Raw genomic sequence first — 19,815 nt, 5'->3', positions numbered from 1 at the left:
CAGTAGCAATTATTACAAATAGTTATTACAAACAATGATTTATAAACAAAAGTTTCCCAAACTTACAAACAATATAAAGTCTTTTTTCTTGTCTGGAACTTCCTTGATATCTTATGGAGGGTTCACGATGAGCGAGTTAATTACGAGTTGACGTAGGTACAATTTACTTAACAGGGAGCTGGCTAGCTTTGTCCTTCGTTATTTACCGTCCACACACGTTGAATTTATATAATGTTTTCGTAAAAATACTAATGTCCGATGATAATCCACTGACGTTAAATGATTTGTAATGTTCGAGCTTTGTAAGTATTCCTGGTCAAATATCTGAAGTTTTCCGATCGATAAGCGTTATACCAATCACAGTTATAGCTCCCAAAGTTTATAACACACTGATATAGCACGAACTAATAATAGCCACACTCTTTTCTTCAGCGCGTCTCGTTGGTTATATTTATAGCCGTGGGAAGATTTTCTAAAAATTTCAGATTCCGTAACAATACTGAGCTACATTTAAGTGTTTACGTACATACATATATTGTTGATTCTTACTCTTTGAGAATAGGCGGGAGTTTCGTAATACATATTTAACAGTATAAACTGTATGTTTCTAAATATAAATTTAATCTAAACAAACGTCGATATTAAAATAAATATATAATGACAAATTCGTAACATTAGCTATGAGTAGAATTCAATGTAGAATTCAAGGTCTGAAGATCCTGTGGTAATAATAGAGAAATCGTTAAATAAATATATTGACCTGTGGTTTCAGAATGTGAACGAACGGATGCGTGGCTGGTTTAAGTAGTGGACGGTTGGTTCTGTTAGATACTCCTAAATGTTCACTGACTCTAGTTTCTAAGTGGCGTTTTTTTTCCAATGTACGTGACCTTACAGTCACTACACTATGAGCCATAAACCTAGAAGTTTAGGTAGTTGATATTTGTATTGAAACACGTTTTGAATGCGGAGACCAGGTCTGGATATTAGTCTGAGTTTAATTTGAGGGTAGAAGTTTCTTATTAGAGAGGAGAGTTGTTTTTTAATTGGTAGGGATTGTGAACCAATAAAAGGGTGGGAAATAATTAGGGGAAATTTATGGACGGTGTGCACATTGGCTGGTGGTTGGAATTTGTTGTTTAAGAAATTGTGTGTAATCTTCGTTAGAAAATCAGCCGGATAGCCATTATTTAACATTGTTTGAGTAGAAGAGTAACTTCTTCGTGTAAAATAAAATAATTCGAATAAATCTTAAAAATTATGTTCAACAACGACATGACCAGATTAAGTTTGAAGAAGTTGGGGATAAAACTATTAAAATTGGTGTAGAGGCCAGTAAAAGTTATTTTATGATAAGCAGAGGTAGAGAAGTATTTACCTTCTTTGGTAATCCTGACGTCTAAGAACGGTAAGGAATTATTTCCCTCAGTTTCGGATGTGAACTAGATATTGTGGTGTTGGAAATTAAAGTAAAAAAAGGATCTTAGAGACGTGACTTGATCGTCGAAATAGCAACTTCTTCAAACGTAATCTGGTCATATCATTGTTAAACATAATCAACTAATCTTTGTTCGAATTATTTTACTTTACACGAAGAAGTTATGTTAAATAATGGCTATCCGGCTGATTTTCTAACGAAGATTACACGCAATTTCTTAAACAACAAATTCCAACCAACTAGCCAATGTGCGGACCGTGCCCAAATTTCTCCTTATTATCTCACTTCTTTTTATGGGTTCACAATCCCTAGAAATTAAAAAAACAACTCTCCTCTCTAATAAAAAAATTCTACCCTCATATTCAGCTCAGACTAATATCCAGATCTAGCCTCCACATTAAATACTTATTTCAATACAAATATCAATTACCTAAACTTCTAGGTTAATGTAGTGGCTGTAAGATCACGTACATTGGCAATACAAAACAACATTTAAAATCTAGAGTCTGCGAACATTTAGGAGTATCTAACAGAACCAACCGTCCACTACTTAAACCCAGCCACTCATCCATTCGTTCACATTCTGGAACCACAGGTCATACTATTTCAATTAACGATTTCTCTATCATTACCACAGGATCTTCAGACCTTGAATTATACATTAAAGAAAGCTTACTCATAGCTAAAGACAGCTCGACTCTTAACGACTCACATAGCTTTTTAGATCTAAAATTGTTCTAAGTTTTCACACTTAAGCTCAACTGTTGTGCAACACATCTATAATCCTTTGTTTTTTATTTTATCCTTTCGTTTACGACTTCTCTTAAGAACTCAATAGACTAGTGATTGTGATATTATAGTTTTAGTTAATAATCATCTTCATAACACGATTTTCAGATTTCGCTGAAGATGGAATGAATGTATTCCGAAACGTTCTAACCTTGTAAATAAAATGTTTTGTGTTTTATCAACCGTCTTCATCTTCATTATTAAAGCTATATTAATTGTATGTTCTATTAATCTGGCTATATAAAATTATTATACGTGATTCAAAGCTATTTTCCTAAACTTGTATATGAATGTTCTAAAATTAATTATTGTATCGTTACATTAAATCTATTGGACTTTTAGTGATTATTTAAGTCGTTATTAGGAAAACTCGCAGATAAAACATTTTCCTAATAACATGCAAATTTAGATTTTGGTCTCACGATTAAGGATTTTATGTCAAATCCTCTTTAAATAACTAACACATAAATGTGAGTTTTAAGGGTACTTGATCATCATTTATAAAATGTATGTAAAAAATACCTATATTCGAAGACCAACTATCACTCATTACGTAACATAGTGTTTAGTAGATAATTGCGAACAATAAACCTATTTCTTTTTTAAAATTATTTTAAAATTAACATTTATATATCATAACAACAAAAATTTGTCGTAATGAAATATGAGATTCCATGTCACTCGTAAATTTATCTTTATATATTTTTCTCTTAAAGGTTCTATGTACCTGAAATATTTTTGTATTCAACAGTGTATTTTGTGATGGCACTGTTTCCGCTGTACGATGGTTTCCATGACAACTCTACTGTCCGACTACCTACTGACATTTTAGTAACGTCTGTAGGTGGACTTGGTGGCTCTGCAAAGTAAAAGATATAACCTATGATATAAAACTTGCTTCAGAAATAATATTCTGTAAGATAGAACGAAAGAAAAGTTAATATTGATTATTCAGACAGACAGCATAAAGTTTTAATACATGATTTTACTTTTATACAGTAAAGTCTGTTATTGTTTCAAAACATTTTCATTGAGTTTGTTTGTTAAAATGAAGTAGAATGAAATTAAGATTAATAAGAGAAATCCTGGTAAAAAATATAAAATAAGCTCATCTGTTAATTACTTGCAATCAGGCTCTTTTTTTTAGGTGTATATTGATCTGGATAACTTTATAGTTTGATCTTTATTTAGCTAATTCGGGCAAGTTATAAAATTAAATTACTATGCAACGTTTTTCTTGTGTAACGAAGGCTTTTAATACAAACATTATGTCAAGAGATATAAAACAAGTTTACATATTTCGGACGGCTAAACGTGCGTGTCCATCATCATCACTCCCATGTGTAGTTTCGATACCCGCAATGGTCACAACACGGATAGTCCATTGTATAGCCTTGTTCTTAATGAAAAAAACAACAACAAAAAACACGTTGCACCAAGGAACGTTGCCTGGTGACTTAATTTTATAACGTTATAGATGTTCGTTTTGTTATTTGATGTTTTTCTTTGTTATTAAGCACAAAGCTACAGAAAGGGCTATCTGTACTCTGCCCATCTCGAGTATCGAAATCCAGTTTCTAGCCGCATAAGTCCGCAGACATACCGCTATGCTGCTTGGGGGGACTTTTGTTTTGTAACAAAGTTTGCAATAAATAACCAATGTTGCTTAATGTAAACACGAGGACAAAAACATTGGTTTTCTAACGTGGGCAGTTTCGGTTATAAAAATATAATTAAAATAATATATTGATGCCAAACAAAATATCGTACCTTGCACAATGAGCTGAATGTTTGTTTCGTCAGAACCATAATCGTTTTTTACCATACATGTGTAAAGAGCTGAGTCGTATCTGTGTGAGGATGAAATTACAAGACTTGATTGTACTTTGGATTTAGTCACCGCCTGTTTCATGGAGAATCTATACAAGAAAGATTAAATGCTAATTTTTATTTCCCATCAGGAAAACAGCACTTAAAAATCACCCATGTTTTCGAAATTACTGACCACATTACCTGACAACATTGCTTTACTACCACCGCTGTAAACATTTTATAGCTGTTTAATACCATTACGTTTTCACGTAAATGACAGTTTATGTAAAAGACAAAGGCAATGCAAAATATTACGTCTCCAAATTAATGAAGTAAAACTAATTTTCTTTTAGAATTGCGAATCCAATGGATAGCAATTCATTTATCAACCTTGTATTGCCAAACAATGAATTACTTAAAACTAAAATATCATTCTTATTGCTGTAGAATTATTATTATTTTAAGTGATTATCAGTTCTTGAGGGATATTTGTGTTGCTCTTATGTGTTGCTGTACATAGGTAGCTGCAAAGCGTATTATAATAATAATAATATAATTATAACGTTTTAAAATACAGTAGATTTGTATCTCAAAATTATTCGATGAATAGTACTTGTTGCTTATATAATTAAAAATATAACATTTCATATCTGTGTCTTAGAAAACAACTTAAAATTATAAGTCGATGGGTAGGACAAAAAACCTTGAGTGATCAGTAAAGGTCATTAACTCGAAACGATGACCAGGTTTTTCTCTTCTTATACATTTTATTCTGTTGGTATGTTACAGCCCTTATGGTTATTCATGTGATATGTGAAATTTTCTGTACTTTGTATCCTCTTTTTAAATATCTCTTCGTTAAAATAATTGTTTTCTAGGTAAATTTCTAAATCCTTTAATAGACCGAGGTACACCAATTTAAACATCAACAGAGCAAGTAATTAGAAATATTCATTGAACTATATGTATTATTTCTCCACGGTGTCTTTAGAAGTTTCATCTTAAATAACTCATGTGTAATCTGCGAAACAAAAAAATATGGTCTGTTGTGGCGAATTAATTAATAACGATAGAATGTTGACAGTTCGGAAATACGACACCAGGGGAGAGAAGATAGACAGTTTACACAGTCGGAATCTATACAGATTGACTCCCAGTTTATCACTACAAGTATAATGGATATTATTGCTGCTGAGGAAGAATTTTCAAAACTGTCAAAGGTATGAAGATACAATGCACTAAGAGAGGGGCAACGCATGGACTCTATCCCAGAGGATGTTGGAGAATCCAAATCCGGATGAACACAAAGCGCCAAGAATCTCCAAGTTCACCAGACAGGAGAGTTTGCTGATCTAGTGCAAACCAAGTACCTCAAGAGATACTATTTGACAGAGAGAAGAATAATTTTCGCAGTACTACAGCAGAATTGAGACGACAATGCTGCAGATCTCACCGATTCTAGGTGTTTAGATGTATTGGTCTAAACGTTGTTTAAGGACTGGTATCTACTGAGGAACAGATTGCTAGCAGGGCACGTTTTACGTGCCCTGTATCTCATGAAACTTCATGTGCAATCTTTAGCAAAATGTAAGGTCAGTTGGGACGAACTAATAACGACACTATGATCTTTATAAAACAAGCTCCACAAGATCATCTTTAATACAAAATTAAGGCAGAAGTCTAATCGATTAGGTCACTTTTTTGAGGATTTTTTTCCATTATTTCTGCAAGAGCAGCATAACATTGATATCTAATCTCTACTTTTGAGAATCCAATACATCTTATAAATTGGATGATAAATATTATCGTCTGCAACACAAAATACGTGAAATAAGAGGATAGATCAGAAAATATTAATGTCAAAAATATATCAAAACAGCCTAATAAAGTTAAAAAGATTTATTATTTTATGCCCATCACATAGGCGATAATTAACAAAAAACAGTAACGGATATGTTAAATGATAAGAATAATTGTCATGGTATTCTCATTTGTTTATAGAAGTGGCGATGTCTTGATAAATTCAATTTTCTATCGTTAACGATTAGTCACGTTTTGGAAGTAAGTAATGTAATTAACATACACATCGAAAGTATAATAATTTATTAAACAAATTAAAATAATTTCAAATTTTCAATGAAGCTATACGGCTATCCATTGTTTCTTCTTTTAAAGCACACTTCTGAAAATTCTATTTTACAGTTAATAATTTAAAATCTCATAAATACATTTTTAATTTTTCCCATAAATTAATTTGAAGAAAAAATACCATTGTTTTGGCCTACGTTTTTATTTATCCTATAGGACATGTTCACTTGAAACACAAATAGTTCATAGAAAAAATAAGAAAGAATTTATATTTATACTATTCATTAAAAATGTTATTCGTTTGTTAATCAGATAAGCCATTTATCCTTGTTTTGAAACATTATTTAACAGAAACATTCAACCTTTTCTCTGTTTTTATGTCTAGTGGGTGTTTGTCTTTTTGCCATTTCACAAACACAGGACGGTCTGCCTCAACTTCACAATTTAATACCGTCTGAGCACCCTTTGCAACAGTTTGGCTGATGAAAGTAGTCTCAAATCGAGGTGGCGCTGAGAAGAGAAGCAAATATAAAAATACATATTCAAGAAAGTTTATGTCGAAGTTATTAATCGTCAATCAGACACAATAATTAACTCAATAATTGTAGAAATAACAGTGATAAACATTAAAGCATCACGGGGAATTAAACTCCGAATTCTAGCGTTTTAAGTCCGTAAGCTTACCTCTGTCTCACCGGAGGACAATAATATACTCAATTTCGTTATTTTAACAAATTATCGCCTCAAAATATAAAAGTCAGGTTTCAGTAGAATTTAATAATTTGAGATTAATATTCATTTTAGTACAAAATTAACATAAAAAGTAGACTTGAAAGGCAATGTATGAAGTATAAAAGATGAATGGTTTGAGTTTGCTGATAGATATGTTTTACCTGAAGAATCAAATAAAACTCATTGTTTAGAAATATTAAAACAGGCATTCAAAGATATATCTTTCTTTTAATGCAGAAAGTTGTGCTATGATAATGGTGTTACAGTTGCAACACTATTAAAAACATTCTAATGTTAAGTGACCTACTTTAAAATGTTTAGATATGATAGAAAACAATTTTTTATAAATATGTGATTTAGAATGGTTTTATTTAAACATTGATTTCGGAAAAAGGTGGATTATGATAAAATTTCACTTCCGTTTGAAGATCTTTTCAGCAATTATTTGTTTAATCTCTTTATTATATAAATTACTAACAACATCAATATCGGGTGTATTTTTTCCCAATACGATTTTATTTTTTTCTGTTGTATTTAAGTTGTGAGCATTATCATATCATTTTATATAACCACCAACTAGCTGTAAGCTAATCGTATGCTAACCCTTAAGTTACTCAAACAATCTGTACCCTTTCTTTCTAACGGGATAATGTTTAGAGAATTCCGTTTGTTGCTGGAAGAATACTTCGTTGGTAACACTTTTCTTAAATGCCATCGTAATTATCTATATATACACACAAAAATTAGGTATATTCGAGAAGATATGATTACATAATTATTATGTATATACAGGAGATAAAATGCTACGTACCATGTACAGTGACAACTATGAGTTTCGTCAACCCACTACCAATACCGTTAGATGCCTGACAGAGATAGTGTCCATTATCGCTGTCTTCCAGGTCCTGGATCATCAATGTGCCATTGCTGAATACTTGTGTGCGATAATTAGGGTATACTTCTCGAAAATCATTTAACTGTGACCCTGAAATGAGAGTGAATTAACGAGAATTAGAAAAAAAAAGTCCACGTACGACTAGATGAACCCTTTTCAGAAAAAGGAAATAATCTTACTAAAGACGATCTGGAACTCATAGTAAGCCCACTCGCCGTTAGCTAAACGAATTAACAGATTTAAGTAAAACGAAACATTTTCACATATTAGCAGAAGCAAAGCGAAGGAGACAAAACAAAAATGGCTATAATAGTAAGACCTTTAAACATTTAACCACTAATGTGTCTAATCTAGATAGTATTATCTTAACGATAATGAAACGGTGCTCTTGGAAAAGTAAAAAAAAAAAAAAACGGAGAAAAAATCCTGATTGAAACACATAGCTTTGTTTTTACATTTATCTATAATTAAGTTACAGTGATTCACTGTGCATTAAATGCGATAGAAAACTAACACCTATTATGTGATCGTTCAAATATTCCTTCAGTAACGCTCAGTTTAATATTTTTCTTCTTAAAGAGGGGGTACGAGACATCGCTTCATATTATGGACCATTATTTTTTTATGATGTTGGGTTTTGCTTATTAGTAGTCTTAACTTTTATCATAAAAACGTAATTCAGAACGGTATTAAAAACACATTTCACTTACATCAATAAAATCATTTTGCTGTTTCTTTTATCTCGAGAAATACGAGATGAATATATATATCAGTCGGGTCAATTAATCCACAGCAATCTCTGTGTATGTGTGTAAATATGAAAGCAGTGAATGAAAACCTTTTTGAGATAAAATGTTATCATGCAGTGTGAAAACTACAAACAATAAAATTATGTCATCACATTTTATTTGTATTGCAAAAAGTAACAAAAAGTTGCGTTTATTATCAAATTGAAATTTGATCCTCAGCTAGTTTGAATTTTATTCAATTGGCAAAATGTCGAAAAATGTTATGTCTCATTTGCTTAAGAATGCACATTGCTTATATGTAAAGAGTGTATAACATTAGAATACACAACATTAACGTATATATATATATATATATACAAGTGTATTTTTTATTTTTTATATCCCGTATATCATCTTAACGGTTAAAATAACAAATGTTGAAGAATGAACAGCTATATATTAATTATTAAGATATTTTTTCCTTAATACATTTTCTTCTTCACTCAGTGGAGTTCCTCGGTGGGACAGCGGTAATTTTACGAACTTACAGCGCTAAAATTCTGGGTTCGACTCCCGATGATTGAGAAAGCGCAGATAGCCCATTGTGTAACTATGCGTCGTTGCAAACAAACAAACAAACAAAAAGCCAGTTTTGTAAAACAGAGGAATGGAGTCACAAATATAATTGTATCAAGGTACTTTTAAAAAACAACAACACCATTTTTCATGAAGTGTTTTTCACATAGACGTGGTAAATGAAGCGGATTTATACGGAATGGAGGGCTACACCTTTGTTCTTCCAAGTAACAACTGTTAATAGATGTGCAATAAGGAGTCTGAAGGCTATTATGTTACAAGCGAAGGTAAGATCTTTCAGTTTGATGTCTGGACGCTTAATGCACAGAGGCGAATAAACCTTCATTAGTGTCGTAGTGTAAAGTTTGCACACAGCTTTTTTGTCCTCCTTTGTGAGGGATTTGATCTCATCTCGTTGATCTAAAGTTATCCTGCTCAAAGATTTAATTTTTTAAATTATTTTTCATGCCATATTATGGAAAACGCCTCACTAGCAGCAGATGGATATTTTCATATTAACAGAATCATTCACTCGCGAAGTGTAGAAAAAAAGATCTATAAAATAGTGGTAAATTACAGTAAGATATTTGACAGACATAAAAAACACGTTTCCTTTTATAAGATCTCTTTTAAACATCTAAGACAAACATAGTGATTAAGATTATGTCGTATCGTTATTTATGACATATATTATTCGACCTCTTCTTTGTATTCAACAAAAGGGAAGAACGTACCTTGAAGCCCTTAGCTATTCATTGCTTATAAACAGTGTTCGTTGAAAAATTCAGTAAAGAATTAGGCATTATTGTGCTTAAAGGATCTTGTGCAGTTCGTGTGCACTATATTTAACAATAATTATCTTATCATAAAATGAAACAAAAGTTACACCTTAATGAGATTTTGCCTATAATGGTTTATAACTTTCGATACTTTAGTGGTATTTTGATACATATTATGCATATTTCATTTTACTATGTAACAAAAAGATATTAAATCTGACCCCACCCCCCAAAAAAAAAATACAAAAAATAAAATAAAATTTTATAGCAAGATCATGGGAGACACATATTAGGTTTAATAGTATGTTTATAATTATGAAAAATAACTATACTAACTTTAAGCAAAACTGCAAGTTTCAGTTTCAAATAAGTAGCCCAAGATATTCTATGGTTTGATTTAGTGCAAATTTCTGGGAAACAGTTTTTAATCGTTTGAAATAATTATTTATTAGTTTGAAAGTTACCGATATTTTTTTTCAAACCAATTCGTACTTACAAATTCAATAACTTACCTAAGGGCCTTTTCCAGGAGATTCGTGGTTGGGGATATCCTTCAGCGATGCAGTCAATCGCCACTCTTTCTCCTCGAATGACATCTTTATCGATCGGTTCTATCAGCCAACGTGGCGGAACTGAAAAGTTAATAACTCAAAGATTACGTGATTATCAGTAAACTTGTACAGTAGAAGAAGTCTCAAGAGCGAGTTGTGCGTGTCGTTCGCTATTGTAATTTGTGCAGTGAAGGACTCAGTAGCCAATCAAAGATGTTTTTACTGTAACTGAATAGTATATATACTTGTTAAAGATTCTACGGGAAAACAAACATGAATAAATTATAAGAAGCTAAAGATCAGTAACCAAATAAGTGTAACCATTTAGATAAAAACGTCATTTTTGATCATGTTTTTAATCAAACGTTTACAAATAGTTAAAAAATTCTATATTAACGTTTTAAACATCAAAATGAAACATTGTTGTATTTTTGTCGCACACCTGTTGGTACTAAAACGCAGTTTTAGAAAAGACATCGTACATTTTAATTTGATGAGAGTAAAAATAAAAAACATTGATTTTACAAAAAATTTAATGTAAAATATATAAGCTCAAAATAACATTAAATACAGAATTATGCTACCGTTCACAATCATGGCCGTTGTTCTACTAACAGTTGCCGCTGAGTTTGATGCATGACACGTGTAATTTCCAGAATCCCTGTATTTCAGGTGCTTTAAGATCAGCAAGGATGAATCCTCCAAGCTTTGAATTCTTCTATGCCTCTCTCGGCTTATAGGAACGCCATCTTTATCCCAAGTGATACTTATTGGTGGATCACCTTTAACAATACTACACAACAGTTTTACACTCTCAGCTTCAGTCGCTGTTCGTTTCTCAGGAAAGAATTCTTCGTCGATGTGAGGTGCCACTTTATGAATAAAATAACAAAACAATTGAAATAAAGTAACATTATTACGAAGCATTATGCAATAAAATATTTTTTAAAAAATGAAAGTTTGATAGAGCGTAAGAAAAAACAACAGTTACATTAAATGGACATTAGACAAAATTTAACACTAGTAATTTAATTATTTATTGCAAAATAAAAATGTTATTACAGCAAAATAAATTTATTAAACTAAAAACAAATTAACTTTCAAGCAAGATTTATGCTAGCAATCTAAGCAATGAGTATCAATCTTGGATTATTGAAATATTTCGGTTTTATGGGTCTTTATTTATTTATTTTTTCAAAACAAAAAATTTGAATAATTTTATGGCAATTTTTTAACTTGCTTACTTAATTTATAATCGTAATTTATGCAATATTTTTCTCACTGTGGCTAATCACATAAAATATTTGGTAAACAGTAAAACCAAGGACATACTCACCTTTCACTGAGACAAACACTTTACCACTTGCGCTGTCTCCATCAGGATTTTTTGCTATACAGGTGTACTCTCCTTCATCTGGCACACGTTCCACGTTCTTCACGAGAAGTTTCCCGCCAGGTTTTAGTTTCTGACGAAGTAAAACAGGCAGCTGAGAGCCAGCTACATTCAATTAAAAAAAAAGCTATTAGTGATTTGAAAACAAAATTTAATTGATAAGATGCACAAAGACAAAACATCCCAGCAAGATAGTTAACTGGCAACAATAACACGATATTGTCATATTCTGATATTATTGAGGATAACTTATTAAGTAATTATCAGTGCAAATGAGTCATTCTAACTATCTACTTTATTTGAAAAAGTAACTTAAATACACACACAATAACCCTCAACATGAATGTAATACATCATTTCCATTAATTATCCTGGTTGAATATGAAGAGTCTGTGCTCCTAAGTTTACAAAAGTAAAGTTTTAAAAAATGCTTTGAAATCCTATCTTTTATTATCTCAGTGACATCACTTGTATTAAATTGATGTGCGTTGCTGTTACCTTGTTAAGTCCACAAGAAATATTCACTCTAATCGATTTTTCATGATTATATGTTTCCAATCTAGATGAAAAGATTTATAATTTACTATCTAGAATATACTCTCCTGTCTTGAAGATTTTTAGCACAACGTTAGTATATACATATTTCACTTTCAATGTATTTAAAACATGACAAAATGTTTATATTTCATCTCTCTCTCTCTCTTTCTCGGCTAACTGTCTCTCTGTCTGGCGTCTCGACCTCATAGATTATAAGCATTTGTATATTTCATTTATATATATGAAGCAGGGTGGTCCAATGGCATGTCTATCTATTACCTTGACGTAACAAGTTGTTGTCATGGGCAAATTCCGATTAAATGTGGTAGACAACATCAGTTCTACCCCCAATTACGAGTTTAACTGCGTAAGCTATTTGTCCAACGATCCAAGTTTTGCAGCCATTTAAAGTTTTATTTAGTGAGACCAACGTCAAACGAAAGTGACGTTTAATGCCACGCGTAATAGGGGTACTTTTGCTGATCAGTCATATTCAGTATACTTGCATGGCAAATGACGCACATGCACCCCGTCGTGTTATCCCTGTAAAAACAAAAATTAAGTGCCGAGCGATAAACAGGCACATTTGCAAGTATTTTTGCAAAATAAACACCTTGTAAAAGCGTTTACTAATTACCTCAAATATGTTAGTGTTTTAACAGTCCAATATAAATAACAATAAGCTTGTGATGTCTTGTTATGATTTTAGAGAAGTATCAAAAACGAAATTAGGGTAGATTTTATCATAATTGCTTCACTTTATCTGCACTATAGAAGTGAAGTACAAGAAATCTTAGCTTGACTCATATAGTATGCCAGTAAGAAAGAAACTGTGCCGTCTAAGAATCGTAGTAGACAGAAAATTAAGGCCCATTGTGAATGGAGATTGAGCTAATCCAATAAATTGAAATTGTAATTGCAAACGTATTTCTCATGATAAGCTATCTTTTATATGTTCCCACATCTCTCTCTATCTTTTGTTTTTTTTCTATTTGATGTATTTGAATTATTTTTATACGTATGTTCAGGGAGTTTAGATCCGGTACTTCCGGTTGACCAACAAGTATTTCCCGGGGTCAAGAACCGAGAGAGTTATTAAAGTTAGCGCAAATGTAAGAGTGCTATCGAGAAGAAAGAAACAATTACACGCTTAACCATTAAATAGCAACGAGTTAGTGGGATTAAATATTATGGGACACGTGCTCAATTTCATGGTAAAACAGTAGTAACGATCTGAATATAAAACTGGAGATAAAGCTCAGCACTGAATGTTAACCTTCATTTATATCTATTGGTCAAAGTTTAAAGTTGTGTTTGTTTCAGATAAAAGTTAAATAATTAAATATTAAGTGTGATATAAAGATCTAAGTCCCAGGTTGAGACTGAGCGTGGCTCGACCATACCGGTCTGAGCTAAGAGCTTGATTTAATTTAGATCCAAGAGTCTGATGTTGTTTCAATGGTTAGATAGTATTTAGCGCGAGTAGTTTTGGATTAAGAGTCGATGTTATTCAGCTGAATAAGTTAGAGATGTCAAAGTTGAATATTCAGTAAAGCTATTTAAATAAGGGGTTGCATAAACCAGTTTTATTGAATAAAGAAAGAACAAATTTGTTATTTAGCTCTGTATCCCTAAAACTACGTGAAGTGTGTCTCATATTATAGATTCGAGAATAGTGCTAAACTTCATTTAGCTTCATTGATCTGAGTTTAAGGTTAATTGCGATTCAGATATAAGGGTTCCACGCTACTGTTGAGATGATATTCAGCTCTAAGCGTTTTACAATGAAGTTGAATATAATTCATATATATCTTTAAAAAAAATAACAATTTCTCACTTAAACAGACTCGGGTGAGAGCTGCAAGTTTTGAATTGCTTATAGTAATAATGCTTAGATAATATAGCCGTTAGGAGGTGACTATGTTTCAACTGTACTATTCAAAAATGTTGAAAATCAATGTGCAATTCAAATAACTGCGATATGAATAGAATGTTTGTGATTTTTGTACAACCTATTTTGAAAATAAGTATAAAGTTATGTTTTTGATTTCTTTGATCCTAAGATACGAAGGCCAAGCTTACCTCGTATCCATGTCATTGATTTGATTGGATAACCTGCTACTGGACATCGCAACGTCATAGTTTCTCCTGACAAAACTGAAAGGTTCCTCATCGGCCGAATTACTGGAGGACCATATATACTGACAGTCGCTGAATGCGTCACCACTCCAGCCATATTTGTTGCCATACACGTATATTCTCCCCCGTCTTCCACCCTTACGTTGCTGATGTTAACATAACTAACCACATGACCTCTAGAGGTCACATAGTCGCCTAAACGAATCCTGGATAGCTCCGGTATGCCAAGCTCTTCCAATGTCCAAGTAATTTGAGGTATAGGGTTTCCTGTGGCAGTACAGCTTAACGAAAGATCTACTCCAGGTTTCAAGACTTGCTCAGTAAAAGCTGATAAAATTACCGGGGTGACTTCTAAAGAAATTACACGTAGTATGAAAAATTATAACATCATGTTAATATTTTGATTAATCAATATAATTTTTTTTCCAAAAAAAGCTCACATGAGCACGATATTTTTTTTTACTTTATTTTAAGCATGACAAAATTAATATTAGTAACATTTGAATCTGAGATGAAGTCTCTTTAAAAAACGAAAACTTTAGCACTGATAAGATTCGTGTCAAATGTGAAGCTGCTTTTATAAAAGAAACTCTTTTAACGTTTATGAGCTCTGAATATTCTGTTAAAAAGGATAGCTTTAATGTTAAATCACACTTGTGAAATATTAGGATTATCTTGAAAAATATATTTAATGTTGTTAAAATATAAGACGCGCTAAGAAAACCTATTTGTCTTCAGGGTTGATCCCGATAAATCAAATTAAATAGAAATTGTGAATGCAATGTAAACTTGATTGCTTTTGTATGTATCGGATGATCACATACCTTTTCTGCCCTATTTATTACAAGTCATTTCCAGTAAAAGTTTTTGAAAAATTTGTATTTTTTAAATGTTGATTATTAATTAGATTTCCACTACTTATTACTCTATATTTTGATGCATGTGTCTAGTATTTACAAAATACGAGCTCAGTTACACTTGTAAATCACAGAAGAAACATTAGGATCCTGAAGATATTTTTTATATATGAATTAAAATATAAAATCGATGTGAGAAGTATCTAATCATGTCAAAGTAAGATAACATGATTTGTTTATTCTGGATATTTGAACTAAACTTTGTAAAGGTTATCTGTATTACAGATCCTTAATTTTGAACTGATAGACTAGAGGAAAAGCAGCTAGCCAACAGCATCCACTTCAAACGTTTGGGTTATTTTAATTGAATAGTGTGATTTGACCATCACTCTCATATCACACCCACATCCTCAAAGTACTGAATTTCACTGCAATGAGACACAAACAACAGACCTTTGGGTTTCTGAAGTCTGATATACTAATCATAGGTCACATCTGGCTCGCAACAACATGGTGTTCCGATACCGTGACTTTTTTAAGTGTAATGTTCTTTTTATAATAGAGTTCATTACACAGATTGTATGGAATCATGATTTAATTATTAAGAGCTGAGATTTAACCAATAATAATCAGTAAAATTTCTCCTTTGAATTTTTTTTTAGATGATTCTACTTTTTGAAATGAGCATACCATAATTGTCATGGGGCCATTAGTATGATATCTCACAAAATACTAATTTGTAAGTTGAGTTCTTAAGATATGTGGAAATGTTTAGAAGCATTATGTAAACAAAGTAATAGCTACAAATGGACAAGTTTCAAATGTTCGCTTTTTTTTTCGTTTGTTGTAAAACACGAAGGTACACAATAGGTTACCCGTGCTCTGCTCACTAAGAATACCGAAACCCGATGTTTTAGCGTTATAAGCTCACTGAATTATCGCTGCGCCACCGATTCAAATCAATCAGGATATTGGGAATATGAAAGTAATTTCAACATTTTAAGAATATAGAATGAAAAAAATATATAGTGTAGAAATAATAGTATGTTTTGGTTGCAGTTGTAGTAATTTATGAATACTATCCAGGTGGTATAATTGTCCTCGGTAGCTCAGCGGTAATAACTAAGGGCTCATAACACTAAAAGTCGGATTTTGATACCCATGGTAGGCAAAACACAAATAGCCCGTTTTATACCTTTACGCTTAACAACAAACACACAAAGTGATACAGTTATAAATTTAGGGTAAGATTATTTGAATATAATTGAGATTAGAATTGGTATTTTATAAATGTGTGCTAATTAGAATACACGTGAAAGAATGTACTTATTCCTCTTTGGCTTGACCCTACATGGCCAGGTGGTTAGGGCGCTCGACTCGCCATCTGAGGGTTACGGGTCGAATCCTAATCCCACCAAACATACTCGCTCTTTCAGCCGTGGGGGCGTTATAATGTGACGCTCAATCCCACTATTCGTTGCTAGAAGAGTAGCCCAAGAGTTGGCGATGGGTGGTGATGACTAGCTGCCTTCCCTCTAGTCTTTCACTGCTAAATCAGGAATGGCTAGCACAGATAGCCCTCGTGTAGCTTTGCGCGAAATTAAAAACAAGCAAACAAACTCTATGGCTTTTAATATCAAAATAAATAAATAGTATCCCTGCGAATGCACGTCAAAAATTCAGTAAAATAATAGTAATCAATTAAAGCAACCTTGAACAATATATATGTATAAGTCAACATTAGAGAATAAGTAAATAAAAATAAACTTAATTTCAAAACTGGATTTACAGCATTTGCCGTATTAAAGTATAAAACAAATTACGCAACCTGAATGCAGGTCATAATGTACATGCTTTATATTTAATAATATGTTCTTTTTATAATTTGTTTTCTATCTTATGTATGATGTAAATAGTTAGTGGAAAAAAATTCCTATTTGTAATAGACGAAATTCTTCAATATTTGTAAAAACGTTGAATTTTAGAAAACTTTAAAACGTTTTTTTTTAAAAACAACATTGCTGATTGAAACAAATGGGTAGTGACAGACAAATGTTATAATTCTCCCAAACTTGGCACACGGTATAAAATATTATACTGGAGGTCTACAAATCATATATATTTAACAAAAAATTACAATTTACAACGTTAGACGCTAGAAAGCTTTGAGACTACGACTTTAATTTCCCCTTATATAATAAATCTTTTATGTATCTACATGATACAATCGGGATACTTTTTCTCTACTGGGCTTGATCGATGCAAACCTATAAATTTATTCATTTGGCATTTATAAGGCAACATTATATATTTCCTCTTAAGAACAAATATATATTCGACTTGATTTACACGTTGCTACAAACACATAAACATAGCTTTTCTCAACATTCTCGTGTAACGTTCCAGATTTTATCGACCTAACAACAGGAAAAATATCGTCTATTTGTTTCAGTTGCTGCCTTTTTCTTGGAACTTGATCGATATAACATTTCGTTTGAAATGTCGTCATAAATATGTTAAGAGCATAATTTGTTCAGAATGTTATACGGGTTGTTTGAATGAGTAACGTAATGAAATTAAATTCAAAACTTGTAACCTAAAGTTATATAAACGTACAAACATTCATACCTCCAAGTTTCAACTCTGAAGTTCCTTGCGCTGATTCTTTGTCATTATAAACAAAACACTGATACATCCCTCTATCTTCTCTTTCTACAGCAGAAAAGTGTAGTATCTTTTGATCTAAGATTCTGATCCTTGGATTTGTCACCAGGGGGACTGTATTTTTCATCCATTTGATCTTGTGGACCGGATAACCGGTTAAAGAACAGTTTAGTGTGGTGGATTGACCAACGTCAACAACATGATACTGAGGTGTGACGTGAACAGAGAAGGGAGCTTCAAATATAAGAATATTGTAAAATTTTAAAGCCATTTATAATATTTTCTAATGAATTAAACAAACAAGAAAGATACTTTTAAAAATAGCGTTATTCGGTGAGAATATTTTTTTTAACTATTATTCATAATGCTGTTTCACACAACACACAAAATACCAAAATTCAACACATAATGCTGCTTCACACAACAAATGAAATACTAAAATTCAACATATAATGCTGCTTCACACAACACACGAAATACTAAAATTCAACACAAGGAAATATTACCTTCGAAACATCAATTTTATATGCTGCTAAGCTTCACATATTTTCGATTTTTGTAGTGATTTATAACAATTATTATAAAATATGCCAGAGTAATCATTATTTCATCGTGTTTCATTTAAGAAACAATAGAAAAGGAATTATTCTGATGATTGCACATATTAGATCAAAATATCATTAAAAGTTTGGGGAATGAATTTTTGATACTCACTTACTATTGAAAGTAATAGGCCTTATGATATGTATATAATATGAACCCTGAGTGTTCAAAGATACAAGAATATCTTTATTAATTTATAATAGACTTGTTTCATAAAAAGGGAATTGGCCCAATATCTCGTATTTTTCAGAAAATTGGTCTGAAGACTCTCTACACATCGTATAATAAATATGGTAAAAATTATGTAGTTTAGCTGAAACAAAGGAATAGTGTCAATTAGGCCCCAAAATTGCCCATTTTTGAAGTCTAAAAAATAATCAAGATTCTTAAAGCATGCATTGTAGTACATATACTGACAGATTTGGATCAGGTAGTCATTCGGAATATTTCCACAGTTTTACTGTTGCAGAGAGCCCAGAAAATGCTTTGTTTTCATGAATTTATTTATTTCATACGTTTTCAAATCACTGTTTGACAGAGCCTCTCTGGTGCCACTAATATAATCGATGTAGATAAGGGTCTAAGGATTTCTTCTTCTTCGTATCAAAGCTTTCCAAATAAATTTCACAAATACGTTGGAGTTACTGTTAAACTGGCTGATAATGAATTAAAAACAAACCAGTGACTTTCCAACTCACTGAAGATTAACTAAGGGACATGTACCAAATCAAGGCCATAGAATGAAATGCACATGGAAGATATGACGAAATTTTGTACTATGCGCAGAAGAATGGTGTTTTCCGAGCCATGTTTCGTTTCGCCACGAAAGCTCGAACTTTTAAGCATGTGGATAAACTATATCTCTGATCATTGTTCTGAGGTAACCAGTGAAAAGCCAGAACTCATGTTATTGCCTGTTGTACAGACGTAGTGTCAATATTTCGGTTTTTGAACTTAGCGATGCACAAAGGCCATATATTAGTGGCTATACTCATTCATGTGGCAACTGTAGTCAGCACTACATTTAGTATTACCCTTTAAGATGTCAAACGTTAGATGTTAATAGGCAGAACAAAGTGCATATGTAATATATATGCCAATGATCATTTCATTCAAGGTTCGAACAGATCTATGAACGAGTCATTTTTGGACCTTGTCGACACATTGCCTTTTCAATTTGCTTTTGAAGTGATCGTCTTAAACAATTATGATAAAAGAAGTAAGTTTGAAAACA

General features: G+C 32.0%; 1 protein-coding gene across 8 annotated transcripts in view; it reads right to left on the bottom strand.

The window, feature by feature from the left end:
* Positions 1-19,815, bottom strand: part of LOC106468416 (Down syndrome cell adhesion molecule-like protein Dscam2) — a 247,618-nt gene that overhangs the window by 70,052 nt on the left and 157,751 nt on the right. For all 8 annotated transcript variants that reach the window (XM_022397136.1, XM_022397176.1, XM_022397090.1 and 5 more), the window contains 9 exons: positions 17,943-18,212; positions 14,401-14,808; positions 11,725-11,886; positions 10,973-11,260; positions 10,350-10,469; positions 7,671-7,844; positions 6,490-6,637; positions 3,998-4,146; positions 2,955-3,086 (listed from right to left, as the gene is read on the bottom strand). In XM_022397136.1, the coding sequence (XP_022252844.1) occupies positions 2,955-3,086; positions 3,998-4,146; positions 6,490-6,637; positions 7,671-7,844; positions 10,350-10,469; positions 10,973-11,260; positions 11,725-11,886; positions 14,401-14,808; positions 17,943-18,212 (1,851 nt within the window). The remainder of the gene's footprint in view (positions 1-2,954; positions 3,087-3,997; positions 4,147-6,489; positions 6,638-7,670; positions 7,845-10,349; positions 10,470-10,972; positions 11,261-11,724; positions 11,887-14,400; positions 14,809-17,942; positions 18,213-19,815) is intronic.

The sequence above is a fragment of the Limulus polyphemus genome, unplaced genomic scaffold (assembly GCF_000517525.1).
Source record: "Limulus polyphemus unplaced genomic scaffold, Limulus_polyphemus-2.1.2 Scaffold3, whole genome shotgun sequence".
NCBI lineage: Eukaryota > Metazoa > Arthropoda > Merostomata > Xiphosura > Limulidae > Limulus > Limulus polyphemus.
This window is presented reverse-complemented; position numbering and strand designations above follow the sequence as displayed.